General features: G+C 36.0%; 2 protein-coding genes across 2 annotated transcripts in view; both read left to right on the forward strand.

Annotated features, from left to right (window-relative positions):
- The window catches only part of trpm7 (transient receptor potential cation channel, subfamily M, member 7), a 119,615-nt gene extending 110,723 nt beyond the window's left edge, over nucleotides 1–8,892 (forward strand). Inside the window, exons 32-40 of the mRNA XM_051920263.1 lie at nucleotides 1,460–1,516; nucleotides 1,769–1,819; nucleotides 1,924–1,989; nucleotides 2,191–2,474; nucleotides 3,527–3,609; nucleotides 3,802–4,007; nucleotides 4,210–4,261; nucleotides 7,264–7,370; nucleotides 7,808–8,892. Of these exons, the coding sequence (XP_051776223.1) occupies nucleotides 1,460–1,516; nucleotides 1,769–1,819; nucleotides 1,924–1,989; nucleotides 2,191–2,474; nucleotides 3,527–3,609; nucleotides 3,802–4,007; nucleotides 4,210–4,261; nucleotides 7,264–7,370; nucleotides 7,808–7,932 (1,031 nt within the window). The 3' untranslated portion in view covers nucleotides 7,933–8,892. The remainder of the gene's footprint in view (nucleotides 1–1,459; nucleotides 1,517–1,768; nucleotides 1,820–1,923; nucleotides 1,990–2,190; nucleotides 2,475–3,526; nucleotides 3,610–3,801; nucleotides 4,008–4,209; nucleotides 4,262–7,263; nucleotides 7,371–7,807) is intronic.
- An 8,851-nt stretch (nucleotides 8,893–17,743) lies between these two features.
- LOC114667549 (migration and invasion enhancer 1-like) overlaps nucleotides 17,744–18,443 on the forward strand; it is a 5,769-nt gene continuing 5,069 nt past the window's right edge. The window contains exons 1-2 of the mRNA XM_051920288.1: nucleotides 17,744–17,813; nucleotides 17,966–18,052. Coding sequence (XP_051776248.1) covers nucleotides 17,744–17,813; nucleotides 17,966–18,052 — 157 coding nt within the window. The remainder of the gene's footprint in view (nucleotides 17,814–17,965; nucleotides 18,053–18,443) is intronic.

Here is an 18,443-nt window from a genome sequence, read left to right on the forward strand (position 1 = left end):
ATTCATTTGCAATTATTTAGTGGACCTTGTGAAAGGTCTGTCGATTTTCCTCCTGCGTGTGTTTTGTCTGTCAGAGGGGTCTCTCTTTGTGCAGTTTGGCTTGTTACTTGGGAAGATTACAGCTCAAGTTCAAAATTTATTTGTTTCTGATGATTTTGACCTCAGCTTTTCAGTGTTCTATGCCAATTTCTTGTAGCATGCATTTAGCCTAATTGCTCTGTAAAACCACCTACCACCCATATTTTTTCCCCCATAATGCTTTACTCGCAGCCCAAATATTTTTTTTTTTGTCTGGTTATTGTTTTTGCCAAATCAAATTAGGAGAGGCTCTCATTTCAACAAGACTTAAATACTTTCTTACATTAAAATTGTCACAATGCACTTTACACAAATTTTGCTATTTTGGCGAGTTTGAAATAAGACAGTTATTTCACTCCATTTTTGACTTATAACCAAATAACTGTTGTCAACTATTTATGATAATTTTGGTTCACAACTAGCAAGGTTATTATAGTTTTTCCTTTTTATATTTTCAGTTGTATATTATTTCTGATATTGGAAATTCAGTTTAGTTTTAGTTTTCCTTCATCATGAATTATTAGTTTTAATTACTTTTTATTTTACAAAGACATTTCTGTTTTATTATATATATTAGTATAAGTTTTAGTAATTATGTTATGGTTAAAGAGCTGAGAAAAGTGCTATATAAATGTAATGAATTACTATTATTATTACTATGGAGTTTAGTTTGGATAGGAGTTTGATGTTAGTGGAAGCTTACTACACTACATGGTTTACTATCTGGTTTTGTTTTTGTATGATAAAAACAAGCATAATCAAAACCAGATATGAATATGAACAACTTTATCATTTTTAAAATATTTTCTATGTAATTTGTGCTGAATAAAATGTGCTTGGAGTGTTGGCACTTTTCATCTTTAACTTTTCTTGCCCAGAATGGGGCAATTTGTGATGAAATTTCGGTGAATTTTATGGTTTGAGGGTTTTTTTTTGTTTTTTTTTTTACTCTAAATGTCTTCAGCACACAACATATGCTGTGCTTACAATTAATGCCTTAAATATTGTATTAAAAAATCTCCCATACTGGGTCAGTCATATTGATCTTATTCCATCTTGGGCACATACAATTTATAGACGGAATTTTGCCACCTGCAGGCCCGAACAGATATCAAATCAAAAAATAGATTCTACTTTATTCTGACGGGGGTTTAGGAAGAACAGGACTCTTAGGACTTTTTAAGAATTTTTTCTGGGTGGAAATAACTGCATTGTAGAGATGATTTAATGACAAATGTCTTACAGTTTACCTGTACCAGTCAGACCTGGCATTTTTCTATTTGGTTAGAAGACCCATGAAATTCTTATTTGCAGAACTCCAAACTGAATAATTTTTCTCCCCATTTTTACAGTTTCATTTTTTTTTTTTTTACCCCCATAGCCCCCACAAGTCTCTACTCCTCACGACAATTACTACTTGGCAACAGAATATTGGACTGTAAGTGTTGCAGTTTTTTTATATAGATTTATTGGTGGTATTTTCATAAATTTTGCAGATTAATTGAATATGATGATTAATATTAAAGCTAAATGCCCTTTGACAATATTTGATTCCTTAATAATCTTGGTAAATAATTAAATAAATGCAATTTGTTATTTAAAGTATAAAGACACCTTTAACAAGTTCATTGTGGTATTTGGTTTCTTTTGTGTATTTTCTCACTAATATTTTGTGCTGTCTGATTTGCAGCTATTGGTTCTCCTTTCAAGCCAACACTAGATGTTAATTTTCAGTACTCAGGTGAGACATTTATGATTAAAATGTTCAACTTTCATTTTCTTATAATTGGCCACTATATAAACTTTTTAATATTTGTGTTCATTGTGTTTTCCTTTACAATAAAGCTGTCGAGAGAAATAATTTGATGAGGTTAGCTCAGAGCATTCCTTTCACTCCTGTACCTCCAAGAGGTAAGTTGTTTTGTTTATTTCTAATGACTGTTTGATCTTAAAGATGTTTAATACAGTCTTACTATCAAATAAAAAAATCCTTAAAATATAAATGTGGTAGACTGCACAATTTTTAATAAACCATTGAATATCCAGGCTTTCCCCAGTTTACACTGAACGTGAAATAATTTCAAAACTATTTTTTTTTTTATATATAAAAAGGGGAACCTGTGACAGTTTACAGACTGGAAGAGAGCTCTCCCAATACAATAAACAACAGCATGTCTTCTTGGTCACAGAGGGGACTTTGTGCAAAAATAGAGTTCTTGAGCAAAGAGGAAATGGGAGGAGGCCTGCGAAGAGCTTTAAAGGTTATGTGTACTTGGTCAGAATATGATATCCTTAAACCTGGACATTTTTATATCGTCAAGTCCTTCCTTCCAGAGGTGATAAACACTTGGCAAAGTATTTACAAAGAAGAAACCGTATTGAACCTTTGTCTTAGGGTAAGTTTTGTGTGAAAATTTCCATTGTACAATAGAGTTTTAGTAATGCTTTTATAATTTTTGGGGAATTGTTTGGCCTTAAATTTTACGATCGTCAAGGTGGAAGGCAACCACTTATTAGACATTAAATTCTTCAAACGTTCATATCACACACTTCATGTGCTATATTTGTTAGTGCTGTGCTAAGAATTGAAAAAAAAAAAATAAAAAAAAAATATCAAGTTCACCTTAGGAATACAACACTACTGATACACGACTTGTCTGTCCTGTGAGGTTACTCTACTCTACTCTTCAAACAGACATCGCATTGCATCACTTTTAAGCAGTATGCAGAAAATTGGATATTCCTCCTGCAAAATCTTCACAAAGGACTGAAAACAGTTGCTTCAGATTTTACTTATTTTTTTTTTTTCTTCTGCTCCCCTGTGTTTTAAAGTTTACCTTAATTACTTCTGGAAGTGGAAAGTTGTTTGGGTACAGTGTAGTAACCATAGAATGGCTTTTTATTTAGCAATAAAAAGTATGCATTTTTTTTTACTTATTTGCAATGCAAGATAATGTCACTTTTCAGAACTGCTTCATGAAATTACCATCGTAATTTTTATGGGGAACTGTGTGTCATTTTCTAGTAGGTAACCCCTTTTGTTGACATGGAGAGTTTCCATTTAATTATATCCACTTCAGACCACACTGGATGCTAAAGGGCAGCTATTTTAGTTTTCTGCTTCTTAGTAAATAGTGGCATAGATAACCAGAAAACTAAAAAACATATTTAAAAGCAAAAAATTAATTCTTATGTTTCTAACACACAAAGTTCTGCTTCATTTAATAAAAATTAGACATACCAGTTTGTAATTTGTGAATTGATAAATAAAAAAAATGGGAAGCAACAACTTGTATAACATCCTATCCTCTAAGTGTCCTTAAAATGGTTTATATGAAAACCTTCAGCAACAAGGGAGTGAACGTGATAACCACTGATTTACTGTATGTTGTTATGTAAAAATAAACTGCTACAGGCATACTCTTTGATACAACTAATTATATTTCAGGAAATCCAACAGCAAAGGGCTGCTCAGAAACTGACATTTGCCTTCAATCAAATGAAGCCAAAGACCATTCCATATTCTCCAAGGTTGCTATTTTAAACATGCTTTTGTTTCATTTTCTACAATATTTTATTATTGTTAAAAGCAGCGCCACTTGAAATTTTACTGCTTGTGCTGTAGCCAATCTATTAAAATAATAAAAATATATTAATTTCAGTAAATTCAACAGAAATTTTAAAAAGTCCTCAATGAAGGGTTTTTCTTTTCTGTTTTGTTAGATTCTTAGAGGTTTTCTTGCTGTACTGCCATTCTGCTGGCCAGTGGTTTGCAATTGAAGAGTGCATTACAGGAGAATTCAGAAAATTCAACAACAACAATGGAGATGAGATTATTCCCACAAATCTGCTAGAAGAGACTATGCTTGCATTCAGCCACTGGACGTACGAATACACCAGGGGAGAACTTCTAGTACTAGATATGCAAGGTATATGTTTAAACTTGAAATGAAGGAATAAATAGTCTTTGGCTAGGAGAGAATAAATGATTTTAGGTTAGTCAAGTATTGTAAACACTTTTCATATAATTTCTATCATGCATTGTTTAGGTACAAAAATTGATGTGTCCAATAGTGAGGGCTTTATTGAAATGTCTGTTGTTAACTGCTGTTTTGGTTTATTTTTCACTAGGTGTTGGTGAAAGCTTAACAGATCCGTCTGTGATTAAAAGTGGAGAAAAGGGGTAAAGAGTTTTTATTTTTTATGAGTAAATCAATTTGAATTTTATTCCTTTAAGTAATTTTTTTTTTTGGACACACATTTAAGATACTTTGTAAATTGTAGTTTTCAACGACTTCAAGCTCAGTTGTTTATTAGCGCGATAAGAACTTAGAGAAAACATGCTCTTTGATTTTTAAATGGAAATATATAACATTTTATGTTTTGAGCAAATCACCAATGGGGACTGTGCTCACCACTCTTTGACTATATTAATATAAATGTGCAGGACACTCAAAAGAAAGTAGTGACCTCGGCCCCACCTCCCTGTCCATTAAATCATTTGTAGTTTGCGGCAGAGCAGGGATGTGTGTGTTTGAGAGTTGGGTGATTGAAGCAGCAGTAAGGAGTTGGGATGGTGGGTTTTGGAGGATGATGGAGTTATTAGCTTCAGAAATGTTTTGGTACTGAGTTATGGGAGCTGGTATCAATACCAAAGTCAAAATTTTAATACCAATCCAACACTAGTAGTCTTCTCTAAAGTGGCTATCCTGCTAAAATCTCCGTGCAGATAAGTGAAATATGTACCCAAGGTACATATACCCTAAAATAACATTTGAAGCCTGTTGAGCCTCAAGCACACTGGGCAGAAGCATGATCTGTGGCAGAGCCGCTAATAAGAATGTCAGATTTCACCTGGTGGAACCTCAAGAGTTCTGAATTTTTGAACCATTTTCTTATAGACCAAAGAACTATTTGGTTCAGATGGATTCTAGTATACCTACAGAAAAGCAACCATGGCATTCTACAGTAATAACCTCATAGTGATGGTCAAAGTGTAGACCATCATTAAAGGAACAATGAACTGGGCATTACAAAACATACTTTGATAAAGTTTTTTATTTTTCAATTTTATTGTCAAGCACTTGAAAATTACAATGTAAAAATGAGTTATAGTTGGCTAAAGTATATATCCCGTTTACTTCATTTATATTTTGTCTTTCTCCATTTTAAAAAATGGTTGAACCTGTTTTGGTTTTGTTGCCGTTTTAAAACTATTGTGGCCTGCCTAATTAGATTTGATGTGCACTTGTAACTTTTATTGTGCAAATAGTAAATACTGGATGTAAAGTAGGGCTGGGCTATACAAGCAATTTGTACACTTAATTGTCAAATAAAATGTAACCGTTAAGAAAAACTATGATAAACTTACCAGTAAGGAGCATTCCTTGATCACACACATCAGCCTATCACTCCACAGAAATTACTGCAGTTTCAACCAATCGTATGCTACTCTTCAGAACATACAGCATGTGCACACAAAAAAAGTGTAGAACTGTCATTTAGCAGAACCTTTAAGTGTCAGCAAAGAAACTGACAGCAGCCACAAAGAAAATATTGTGGATAAACAAAGTAAAAAGACATTGGTGGTTTTGCAGTCTTTTGGCTGTTTAAAGTCTGACACACAACAGACTGGTGCTGTGTATTGTAAACTTTGCCAAATATGTGTACCAAGTAAAACTGGAAATACTACAAACTTAAAGTACTTTATGATCTGAAGCATTGCCATCCAATAGAACAATAAAGAATGCAAGTGCTTACAGCCACGAACAGCAGCAATGTGGACCCCATCGCCAGGAACTGTCAGCGAGCAAGTGACTGAAAGCTCAACAATGAACCCTGCTGTGTGTTTTTAGCATAGCAGGTAATATTGACAGAGCAGCTTTGAAACCTGAAAAAGTAAACATGCTTGTCTGTCTTGCCCCTAATTTGTAGAAAATGCCTGTTTAAACATGGTGTTTACTGATGTTATTAGGCAAGAACAAATTTTAGTGTGTTTTTGTATAGAAATAAAAACGGAGTGGCCATTTTTTTGGCAGTTTAAAGTACAGTATATGATACCAGAAGTTAGTTTTATTTGATTGTTCTCAATCTGGGATGACCAAAACATTTTTTTAACTTGAATTTGGACATGTTCCAAGTTTAGTTTGTGTTTTACTTATTTAGTAAACGGCAGACTATTTGTAGAAAAGACAGTGTATGCAAAAGTTTTGCGTCTGCTTGTTTGTTAATCTTGAACTGACACTTATATTTGAAGAAAAAAAAAAAAAAAAGAAAAGCCGCTTCAAAGGCCATTTTCATGGAGTCGGCGATGCACACAGGCTGTGTCTGTGCAAATTTAAATTTTGGTATGCTGTAATGCTTGAATGCGGTTAGTATTTATCCTGACAAAATTTAAAATTTGATTCACATTTGCAGTCCCTTTTAGATAGATAGATAGATAGATAGATACTTTATTAATCCCAAAGGGAAATTCACATTCTTCAGCAGCAGCATACTTTTAATATACATTTTAATATGTGGTAATTTTTTTATTCCAATTTCAATGGGCAATCTTAATGGAAAAGCCTTGGAGTGAATAATGACTTGTGGTTATATTGTGATAACTATTGATAAACAGATATGGCAACATTATATCAGAATATTTTTTTATATCACACAACCCTAATGTGAAAGTAATAAAACAATCAAATAGAAATGCACAGTATGGTAATGTGATTGTCATTTGCTGCTTTTTAACAGCATTCGATTCTCTACAACAAAATTATATACCCACAGAAAACAAACAAAATCCAGAGATTCCTTGTAACATTTATTGGTAACATTTTGAAACCGGACATTATTTATCACTTCCCAGCACTGCTGCGTTCAAATACATCACTTAGCTACTTTCACATTCCTGCTGCATCTCCTAGCACTCTAGTTGTCCTCACACATCTCACGGCCATACAAGCTTGAGGTGTTTGCAGTTCAGAACTGGTCATGTTTTGGCATCTGTGAGAAGAGTGAAAACAAATATGCTTCCTGCATTTTTCTCTCAGCTTCCATTAAGTAGGTTTGAAAATTGTGTGTTACAGTAACTAGTAATAGTTTAACTTGGTAGATGAATCTTATCAATGCTTTTCACATTATCATTGCCTTGTGATTTTAAAATTCTAATTTGTCTGTCATTTTCTTTGTCAAAAGATCCCATGACATGATATTTGGACCAGCTAACTTGGGAGATGATGCTATTAAGAACTTTCGTGCTAAACATCACTGCAACTCATGTTGTAGAAAACTAAAACTTCCCGGTAAGAACTATGTACCTCATCTTTAGATTCAAGCTAATGCATCAAATAATAATCAAATTTTCAAAAGATGAGACTTAGAAAAAACAGAAAATGACTACAGCCTGCTCTCTTTAGTAGAAGGGTGTTGTACCGTGTTAGCCATTATGGATGCAGTGAGAAGTCAAGCAAAATGACACCTTTTATTGGCGCAGTGGGAGTGCTGCTGATTTGCAGTAAGGAGACTGTGGAAGTTTGTGGGTTCGCTTCCCGGTTCCTCCCTGTGTGGTTAGCGCTTTGAGTACTGAGAAAAGTGCTATATAAATGTAATGAATTATTATTATTAACTTAAAAAAAGCCAATAAAAGGTGTCATTTTGCTTGACTTCTCCTTCATATTCAAGGATGCATGATGAAACGATTGAGTAAACAACACTACTGATCTCATTTTTTGTGTAACAGATCTCAAGAGGAATGACTATACTCCAGATAAAGCAACTCTAATGCATGATGACCCAACAGAAGTGACCATTCAGCCTGGAACCAGTACCAAAGAGACTAAGCATTCTATACGTCTGATGTTGTGAATGTCAGCTATATCGTGAGTGCGTGTTGAATGAATCATGGACGGATGTGAAAACCGTCTTCCATTTCCTTGTGTCCCCCTTTTCTTAATGGAGTTTGCAAGCACTTGTAGAGAAGGCCTGTGAATGTGAAGGTGTATTAATCTGCACACCTCCTGTTGCAATCTTCATACTTTGGATTTCAAGAGTAGAATTTTACTTAAAAGTGCCAGTTTAGTGGGTGTACTGCATGGACTGGAGTCTCCGATTGCTGCAAATAAATCTAGATATAGCAGGTCTAATTTCTAAAGACTGTATGGTTTTAAAATTATGTAAATTGGACAGTACTTTTACAGATTTTTTTGTATAGGCTTATTATATCAAAACTGGCTCTTAACTGGTACAATCTCATTGTATAGAGGGGTTTAGTATTTATTATTAATTAAAATGCTGCCTTGTATAAAGAAAAAAGCAAAGTTGTTTTGTTTTCAAGTGCTTTGTTAAAACAGTTGTCAACAGGATTACCTGTAGAGTTTAAACTTCTGCAAGATTTCTGATGCAGAATATAATCCTGATTTTTTTTACTCAATTGTAAAATATATAGAAATATGTATTATGCTATTTGTGGTACATACTTTATACATAAATATAAACTGAAAATCTTGTATGATAATGGGCAGATTGCAATGCAGCTTTATCAGAGTATGTGTAATTTAATAGTCCTATGTTTTGTTGAACTTGGCAAGCAAAACATAAAATTGTTCTAATGGTGAGAATTTATATGTTACAACGATACTCTTGTCATTTTTAAAAGTGTTAATAAAAACTTTTGAATCTAATGTATCTTATAGATACAATTATTTGGCACGAACAAAAAGGTGAAAATATTTTATGCAGATGGGGAATGGTAAAATGTATACATCTGAAATACATTGTAAAAAAATTTTGTATATCATTTAATCTAATAAAATTATAATTTTTTGATTTGGGTGCTTTCTTTGTCAAGTGATTAGAGGTTTTTCTGTTAGGTTTGTGCCTGTCATGCAATTTGCCATTTTATTACACACTAATGTATACATTTTTATAAAATGGTTTGTTTCCTTCATTTCTGGCCTGATAATTCCAATTCAGGGGCCCTGAGCAAGGGTGCTCACTCGTATGTAGGGATGCACCGATACCGAAACGGGTATCTGGTATCGGCCTCGACACCACATTTTCTAAAGTACTCGTACTCGTTAAAAGTCCCCCGATACCACGGTCTGAGAAATGTCTATGTTTGAGCGGCGTGTAAGGGGTTAATCATAGGCGCCGAGTGCCCGCTCTCAGGCCCCGGCTGCAGCTCAGAGCGGGGAGAAGGCGAGGCGAGACATGTCAGCCGTGTGGAACTATTTCAAAGTGAATGAAGATGACAAAACAAAGGCGGACTGCAAATTGTGCTCAGCGAAATTGTCCAGAGGAGGCTCAAAAGGTAGCGCATTTAACACAAGTAATTTAATCAAGCACCTAAAATCCCAACACGACAATGAGTACAAAGAGTTTACCCACGCTTCTAAACCAACACAACCCATGCTGCAGCAAACTCTTGCAAGACGACAGAAAATGTCCAGAGACAATCCACGTGCTGTGAAAATAACACAGGCAATTATCGAGTACATTGCATTGAGTGACCAGCCACTCTCGGAGGTAGAAAATGTGGGATTCCTGCGTCTCCTCCATGTTCTGGAGCCCAGATATGATGTCCCAAGCCGCCGCTACATGACTGACACGGAGCTGCCTAAACTACACGACTCCGTGAAAAAACATATCCACAGCCTACTGCAAGCCACCTCTGCGTTTAGTTTCACCACGGATATTTGGACAAGCAGTGTTAGCCCCGTGTCGCTAATTAGCCTAACCTCCCAGTGGATAGACGAGAGTTTCACGCCGCAACGAGCCATATTACATGCGAAACAATTCCGCGGCTCGCACACCAGCCAGGCTATAGCGCATGTGTTTGAGGACCATGTTGTCCAACCCGGCAGAGTTTACAACAAACTGAAAAAAATACTTGAGTTGCACTGCCACTGTTTAAATTTTTTTTATAATTATTTATTCTGTAATATGTTGCATACAACATGCTTTTCATTTTAAATAAATGTTCTTAATTCCAAACTAGTCCCTTGTTTTTTTTTTGTTAAATTATATGACTGAAGCGGTTACCTGTAAATTTAAATCATGTTTTTATTAAGTACTCGGTATCGGCGAGTACTGAAATGCAAGTACTTGTACTCGTTTTCCAAAAAAGTGGTATCAGTGCATCCCTACTCGTATGTCTTCATGGCCACTCAAAGGGATATTTTAGAGTCATTAATTGATTAATTTGAACAGGGCATCTTTAAGGATGGGGAGGAAAGCCAACATGTGAGCAAGGAGAGAATGTGCAAATGCCATGTGGATGGGGTGTTGACGCAGATCAGGCACGGGCACCTTCAGCCCCAAAGAAGGCAGTCGGAGTCTCGGGACAGACAGCAGAATCAAGATTTATTGCAAGGCGCAAATCTAGACGCAATTCAGATGATCTGAACCCGAGCCTTCCATGAGCTTCAGATTTATTACAATTTTCACAAAATATCCCCTCTTCACATAATTTCCCATTATCAGCTTTACAGTGTTTCAAATAATAATGACCTTGTTCTGCACCTTTTTTCATAACAATCACCTGTCGTCATAAACTCTCTCATAATTTACCCCTCACTATCTGTTTCTTCATTAAAATCCCTTTGGCTCGAAGGACGTATTTGCCACCTGGAAGTGAGCATCACCTAGTCACTCCTCCCTAATCCTGAGCTGTTAAAGATTAAGGGCCTTTGGTTAATTAGTTCTCACCACTACTTTGGACTCCATAGAACTCCGCTTTGAAAACTGGACTGCTTAATTAATAATTCAATTAATGTTTTACTTGTTGCACTAGCATCTCTTAAGGCGGACATAAATAGACAGCCATGCCACTTGGGCAGCAGCAAGCAGCTTCACTGATAAGCGCTAAGCTACGGCCAGCTTGGTGTGGTGCCTCTTGACTACTTGAAATAAAAGTACAGGTCCTTAACAATTAATTCTTAAATAGTTCAAAACTGGTTTAATATACTCTTCTATAAAACTATCTGCAGTGGATTGGTTCCTGCCTTGTGCCCTGTGTTGGCTCTGATTGGCTCCAGCAGACCCCCATGCCCCTGTGTTCGGATTCAGCGGGTTGAAAAATGGATGGATGAATGGATAAAATTATTATTCATAAAGAGACACAGACATGTAAACTTAAATGCTCATTTAACCTATATGTATACACGGTAATATGAAAACTTACCTATATTGTTCCCATAATTAACCCTTGAATGCTTAGAGAAACTTAAATGATTTCAGACAGAAGACCCAGCACCTGTGTTCCTAAAACAAAATCTAGCTGCTGGTTAGCTCACCTCCTTCAAGGAACACAACATCCTTCATTCACAGAAATTTAAAACAAAGCAAGTAAAAGGGCAGGTAGGTCGTTCTTTTATATTAAAATCAATTGTGGCCTTTATTAATTAACTCCTTCATGGTCTAAGACTGACTGTAACCCTTACTATTTTAACATGCACCGGGATATAAGGCTCATTTTCATACATGCTCATGATTCTCTTTGAATATATCAACTTTAAGAATATTCTTTTCTATAGGGGCCAGGACCTGCTTCTAAATCAACCTGAAATGAGCTGCTCAGAAACCTTTCAAGTGTTAAATAGAATATGAAGAGTGTTATGATGCTAGGAGAAAGCAGTACAACAACTGTGTCACCCTTCAATCTTTTCTTTAGTTATTTTATATTAAGCATTTAGTCATGGCCCATATGGTTAGATAATGTTATCAAACCAGCATAAACAAAAAATGGCAGGTGACCGACAGAAAGACTTGTTGTAGCGTGATGGAGTGCTGTAGTCAGTGACCCTCCACATATGGAACCCATACTAAAAGTGAACAAAAAATGTTTGCTTTTAGTAAAACAGGACAGAAACAAAATACAAATGCCAATTTAGACATAGCAGCACAAGGCCTGTATCATTATCTGTCCACTGGGGTGTGTAGATAGATAGATAGATAGATAGATAGATAGATAGATAGATAGATAGATAGATAGATACTTTATTAATCAGGTAGCCTCCCCTCCCACCATCTACAACACAAGAGCTGCTCCATTCTCAGCTACTCTCTGACAACTGGATCTTTGACTCAACTCAACTCCAGACTCAAAATTCCTAAAACCATAAGGTGGCCTCTGCCCTGTCAGGCTCACTTCCAGTACCGCCCTATCTGTCAAAGTCGGGGGCTTCCTTATGTTTGCTCCAGGTACACTAGGTCAGGACTATTTAGACAGGCCCCTGGAATGATACCATGATAGAGGGAGAGAAGAAGCTTTATAAGCTCTGGGTAAGACTATGTTAACTGCAGGCATCAAAAAGTCAGGCATGGATGAAATATCGGAAGATCTTGTCAAAAGTTTGTCAAGAATCACTACAAGTGTGATGACAAAGAGTCTATAAGACAAGCCTTACAAAATCCTGCCCTCTCAACAATGACAGATGAAATTGTCTGTTTTCATTTCAAGGTGCATTTTATCCATATTATTTGTTGTCACATTTGTTTTGCATTTTCATTTACTGTACTTTTGTCCAGTAACTACCATTAGGCACTCAGTGATACTGCAAGCATGGTTAAACAATATGAAGAAAATGAGGGAAAAAGGTAGATTTTGCCATAGATCTGCAACAGAAGTGTGACAAGCTAATTACCCGTTTTTAATTAGTTGATGTTATTCAGAACAAGAGAGTTTGGAGTGTACAGGTTACTTTTACTGTTTCTTGGCAGTAGACCTTTATTCAAGTCCATAATATGGGTAATTCTGATTTTAGGCTTTGATGCCAATTCATAGCCGTGATTTGCAGCAATTTAAAAAGTAACTCTGAATGATTTCAATTATATTTATTACATTACTAAATGCAGAGACCTGTGCCTCCCCTAACAACAGGAGTCATGCAGCGGTCTGTTTCGTCTCCTACCGATTCCGATGTTTTCCGTGGCGAGGAGTGTTTAATTGTCCTACAGTTATTTAAACTTCCATCGGCTGACGTGGACCTGACACACCTTCTGTCACATTTGTTGCGCCAACGCGAGCTGTCAGAGATGCTGAGTCACGGCAGTCTCTTCTCACGCTTCAGTTCAGGAAGAGAGGAGTGGGCGTGGCTTTGAATACAAGTTTAAAAGTATCAGCACTTGGGTGTAACTACGAGACCGCGAGTGAAGACAGTGGAAAGAGCTACAAGAGATACAAGGAGAGTGAGGAGGGGAAAAAGAAATCATGGCCGTAAAGTTACACATCGAGTACTGGTAAGTATTTCAGAGCGGGTCAGGGTGGTCTGTTATCTGGCAGGAGAAAATAAAAAAAGAGAAATCAGAGGTATTCGCTTCAAGTTAAACGATGCGAGAACAGTGGACAGTTCACTTAAACGTGTTTTATTATCGTTTTACTTTTTTTTATTAAACTCATGGAGAAAGCTGCCTACTGTACAGGGCTCATGATCAAACTGGAAAAGGTCCTTGTCCATTTCGTTTCAAACCTCGCGGAGGGCCTACGTCCATTCCAGCATCCGTCGCCGTCCACACGGACACACATTCAGTCCACATTGACGTAATTTACAGTATGCTTCTTTGGGACGTAGGAAGAAATGCCACTCAGATACAGGACAGAAATTAGAACTCAGTTAGCTGTGAAGGAGCAGCACGAGCCATTGGGCCGCCCCGTGATGTAAATAAACACAAAGATTAATAATAAACTATTTTCTAGTAAAGACACGACTTGGAATGTTAACGATCATGTTTCTCTGGGGTACAGTGCCCTTATTTCCTAAGAGAGAGAGTAAATGCAAAGAATTTTAGGACAGTTTGTTGTCCCACTGTCCGTTGTTCCATTTTTTTAAATTTCCACTGAAATTCTGACAGGTTAGTTTTCCAGCTCCCATCGTTTGTCCTTCTTATTGGAATGGAACTTTTAGGTTGAATGCAGTTTCAAAAGAGGAAAAGAGAAACATACCATTATGTTAAAGAGCACACCATCCCAATGGGTCCTTCAGAGACTGGGGCACATTTTTTATTTTTTTTTTCTGAATTTGCAGCACAGGCAAGGACTGAATGTCTGGTTAAAGGACAAGATTTTGTTTCATATTCCATCAACCCTGTGGTAGAATTAAGAATTAGGCACATAATGGAGACAGCAGTATATTCTTTTGGCTATAGCTACAGTATTTAAGTGAGTTCAGTTTTCTGTGTCTGTCCACTTTATAAATTTATTACTTCAGGTCGCAGCACCACTGGGCACTAAAGCTGGAGCTAATCCATGGACATGCATACACTGCAGGGTGCGCACACGCGCGCACACACACACACACACACACACTCATGCGCCTTGAGCATGGGAAAGGCACTATATACATAAAATGTATTATTAAACTATCAACCAATTTAAGTCACCAGTTGACCTATCCTGCACATTTGTATGATATGTGAGAGAAGAAAACGTAAACTCCATAAAGGCGGTGCCTCTGCTGGGGTTCATATGTCTCATTCCGGAGATGTGCGACTGCATTCCCAAGCACAGTAATGTATAGGGCTGCTCCTGATTCCATTTCTGGCACTCTTAATTCTACAAATAATTCCTTTTTAAAAAAATGGCTATGTATTTAAAAAATGCACACTGAATTCACCTTGTATATCAAAGTCAGGATGCAACTGGGCACTGATGAAGTCAGCCATAAGCCCATTATACCAATTCATTTTTAAAAACTATTAATTCTGCAGACTGCCAGTGTCTATTCCAAGCAGCACATTCCTCAAGCAGGTTCTTCCAGTCTGCCCTGTTATATTTTGCCTTGTTGTATTTTTAAAAACGTATAAAATAAATAAATTAAACTTCTATAGATCCTAATTATAAAAACACATTTTTATATTTTTATTATCCAGAATCCTATTTTTATATATTCTCACACTCACACCCTGATGTTTTATTATTACTTTCCTAAGTTTTTTTTTTATTTGATCATCTTGTACAGTAGTTATAGCTGGCATGAAGAAATAAGTGCTGTATGCCATATCAATTAAGAACTCCAAATTCATACTTGGGTTATACATTGAACTCCAAATTCATACTTGGGTTATACATTGGAGGACACATACGTCACACACATATTTGGACTACACCAGGCCAATTTCAAGTAACTTTTGGGCTTCACAGAAAATCTGTTAAAACCACTAGGAAAATTCTCAGCTTCCATCTTAAATATTTTTGAGTCAGTTCTAAAAATTTTTAAACATTTTCCCTTTAGAAAAGCATCAAGGTGTTTTTCAGAGATTCTCCAAAAGAAAAGCATTGTAAAATATTTCACTTGCTTTATATAGTAAACACAGTAGATACTTAAGTTTTGAGCATTCTGATCACGTGTTTACGATCATGTCACTGTGCTTTGTTCGATTCCAGAACATTTAAAAGTATATACCCTTAAACTTCAGAGATATAATATAACAGATGACAAATATTCATGACAGTGAATGATATAACTACAAAAATGCAGCATTTTTAAATATGTAATATTTCCTTGCATTGTTAGAAAAAGGCAACAAATTTACTACAATAAAATTCTAGGAGACAACAGTGGCAAACAGTTCTCAGGTATGTTAGTATCGGAATTAAATAAACCTCAGGCAGAATGCAGCAACCATCTACATTTTAAAATGTAGCATATATTGTTAGAAACAGATTTATAAATATGTGCACAGCCGTGCAGCGTGTGTGGTAAAAGTACTGAGAGGGACTCAATCCAGTGCATGAGCTGTTAGAAGTGTCTGCATAAAAGTTGGAGTAACAGTGTGAAGGGTAGTCTGAAGGTGGGCAGTGCGAACTTTGTTGGTTTAAAATATGTGAGGGGTGTAGAATGCTGACGTAGTAAGTACAAATTATGATAGATGTCAAAATGTGTTGTTCTAGAGTAACCAGAGAAATTCAGCTATTTGCATGAAATGCTGAGTGTGGATGGAGGTGTGGGCACAGCAATGGTGAGAAGTACATACCTGTATAAAAAATTCCTGGACATGTTCTAACTTAAAAAGGAATTTCTCTGGCATTGAATGGAAATGATTATGAAACTGGGGCAGGTTGTACTGACACTAATGAAAGCATAATAGGAAGGAAGCAAAGCATGAAAGAACAGATGAGAATGAAAAATGGACATATGGAGTGTCATATAGTGAGGGGAAGACAAATGTTGAACTGCAACAAAATTGGGGGGGGGGGGGCCATGAGGTAATAAGATGATAATGGGTCTCACCTAAAAAGATGCCCTGAACCACAGACAGAAGGAATAAAAAAAAAAGTGGCGATAACCAGCTAACCTGGGTGAAACTGGAAAATGGCCATTGAACTGGTGAGGGAATGCCACTTTCAGACAGGCCTGCCAGTTTAGGCACCAGCATGTAAACTTGAAATTCCGGTTCAGTTCTGAGCACTTACTCATTCTTTACTCATGACAGAATCATTTACTTTATGACATGACTAAAATTTGTAAACAGAAGTGCAGCATTGCACATCTGGAGGAGGTGTAGTCATTATGGACAGGTGCCATATAAAATCTGAGGGATCGATTTCTGTCACCCACTCACTATTTGAATCTAAACAGCTTTTTAACATTTCAGGAATTCAATAATGCAAATAAAAATAAAATTACAAAAGTGTCTTGATATGGTGCTTACAATGGAAATGCACAATATACAAGCACAAGAAATGATCCCTCCCACTAAGTCACTGTGTCAAACTGGTCGAACTACATAACCTGTAAAAATTATAGAACTGTAAAATACTTTGAGATATTATACATGGTGTTTACTGTGGAAAGGCACAATCTAAAAATACAGGTGTATCCATCCACTGACTTGCTGCAAAATTCCAAACAAGTTAGTTAACATTCCAGCTCTTTAGGTGTTGAACAGTGGAAGCAATTGCATAATATTGTGTTGGTAAAGTACTTCTCAAATGAAAATCATTATAAAATATGGCTATGCAAACCCAGAAGGATAGACCCCAACACTAATGCCAGAATGTGGTCAAGTTCCTTACCCTTACAGCTTTCCAGGTGTAAGCATATTAAACAACTGAAAAAAATAATCACTAAGCTCCGTCTTCACTGCTGACCGTTTCTTAGGAAAATAAATAAATAGAGCTCATATGTTGAGTGCATGAAAATATATGTAAAATAAATGTATCCATTAAGTGCATCAGGATGGCATTAATGCAAAGATTTTATATAAAAAAATGGGTTACTCGTGTTCACCAAATAGTTGTTAATACTATTTTTATTAAAATTGTTTTACAACTAATAGATTTCCTTGTTTCATCTATTGTTGGAATATAAATAAAGCCAAATCTTACATCCTATACTTATGCTGGAGTTTGAAGTCTGGACTGGGAGTAAACCTGAAACAGGTCAGATACTTATTACATAATACATTCACATAATGAGCATTTTTAAAAGGGAGGTCTTCATTTGATAGAAAAATGAAATGTTGCTCTTGTGCAAAATGAACATGTGCGTGCAGATTTTGTTCAAGAAGGATTTGAAAAGGATAAGTGAGGCTCAGTATCTCCCATTTACCTCTCTAAAGAGAGGTGCTGAAAAACAATGTAAACAGCTGAGCAAACAGCAAACACGAAATAATATTATTCAACGTCCCTGTATTTATCTGTTATTTTTTTGCATTTTCTTTATTATTTGGTGGGACCATGTATGAACTGTTAATAGATAATACCATGGATTCATTTACTAAGAAAGCAATTAGCTCTGAATATAAAAGTAAGTACTTTTTTCCTTTTTATTATTTGAACCCAGATGATGTTAGATGGAAACACTCATTAACATTTTTAACAGAAAATGTTCTAAAATTTTAAAAGCACAACCAATTTACATATATTTTGTATATCAATTGTCGTACAGTGGCGGATGAGGGTACGAGTCCCGTTACCATGCTCTGGCCACGAAGATCAAAGAGCATGTGCCAGATGCAGAAATCTCTGGTGACAAAGGAAGGAAAAGTAAGATATTGGTTATGTTTAATACCTTTGCTTTCACTGTGCAAGTTCCTGACCCTTGTGCTTGTCCATCTACTTTTTCTATTCAGGGTAACAAGATACTGCATTAAGGCATAACAGGACTGTTCCAGCTGCAACAGGTTACCAGCTAATTGTTGGGCACAACTCTATTTCATTTATCCATTATTATTAAAAAGTTAGCAGCTGACTATCATGAGAGCAATCCAGTTCATCCCAGGACACCCACACTCACTCATACCAAGTCATAAATAAAACAACTGTGGAAAATACCAATTTCACACTAGGGGGGAAAGAAGTTTAAAATTCAGGCCTAAAGCAAAAAAGTTAATTTTATAATATGAAATTAACTTTGATCCTTGTATTTAATATTAAA

The sequence above is a fragment of the Erpetoichthys calabaricus genome, chromosome 17 (assembly GCF_900747795.2).
Source record: "Erpetoichthys calabaricus chromosome 17, fErpCal1.3, whole genome shotgun sequence".
NCBI lineage: Eukaryota > Metazoa > Chordata > Cladistia > Polypteriformes > Polypteridae > Erpetoichthys > Erpetoichthys calabaricus.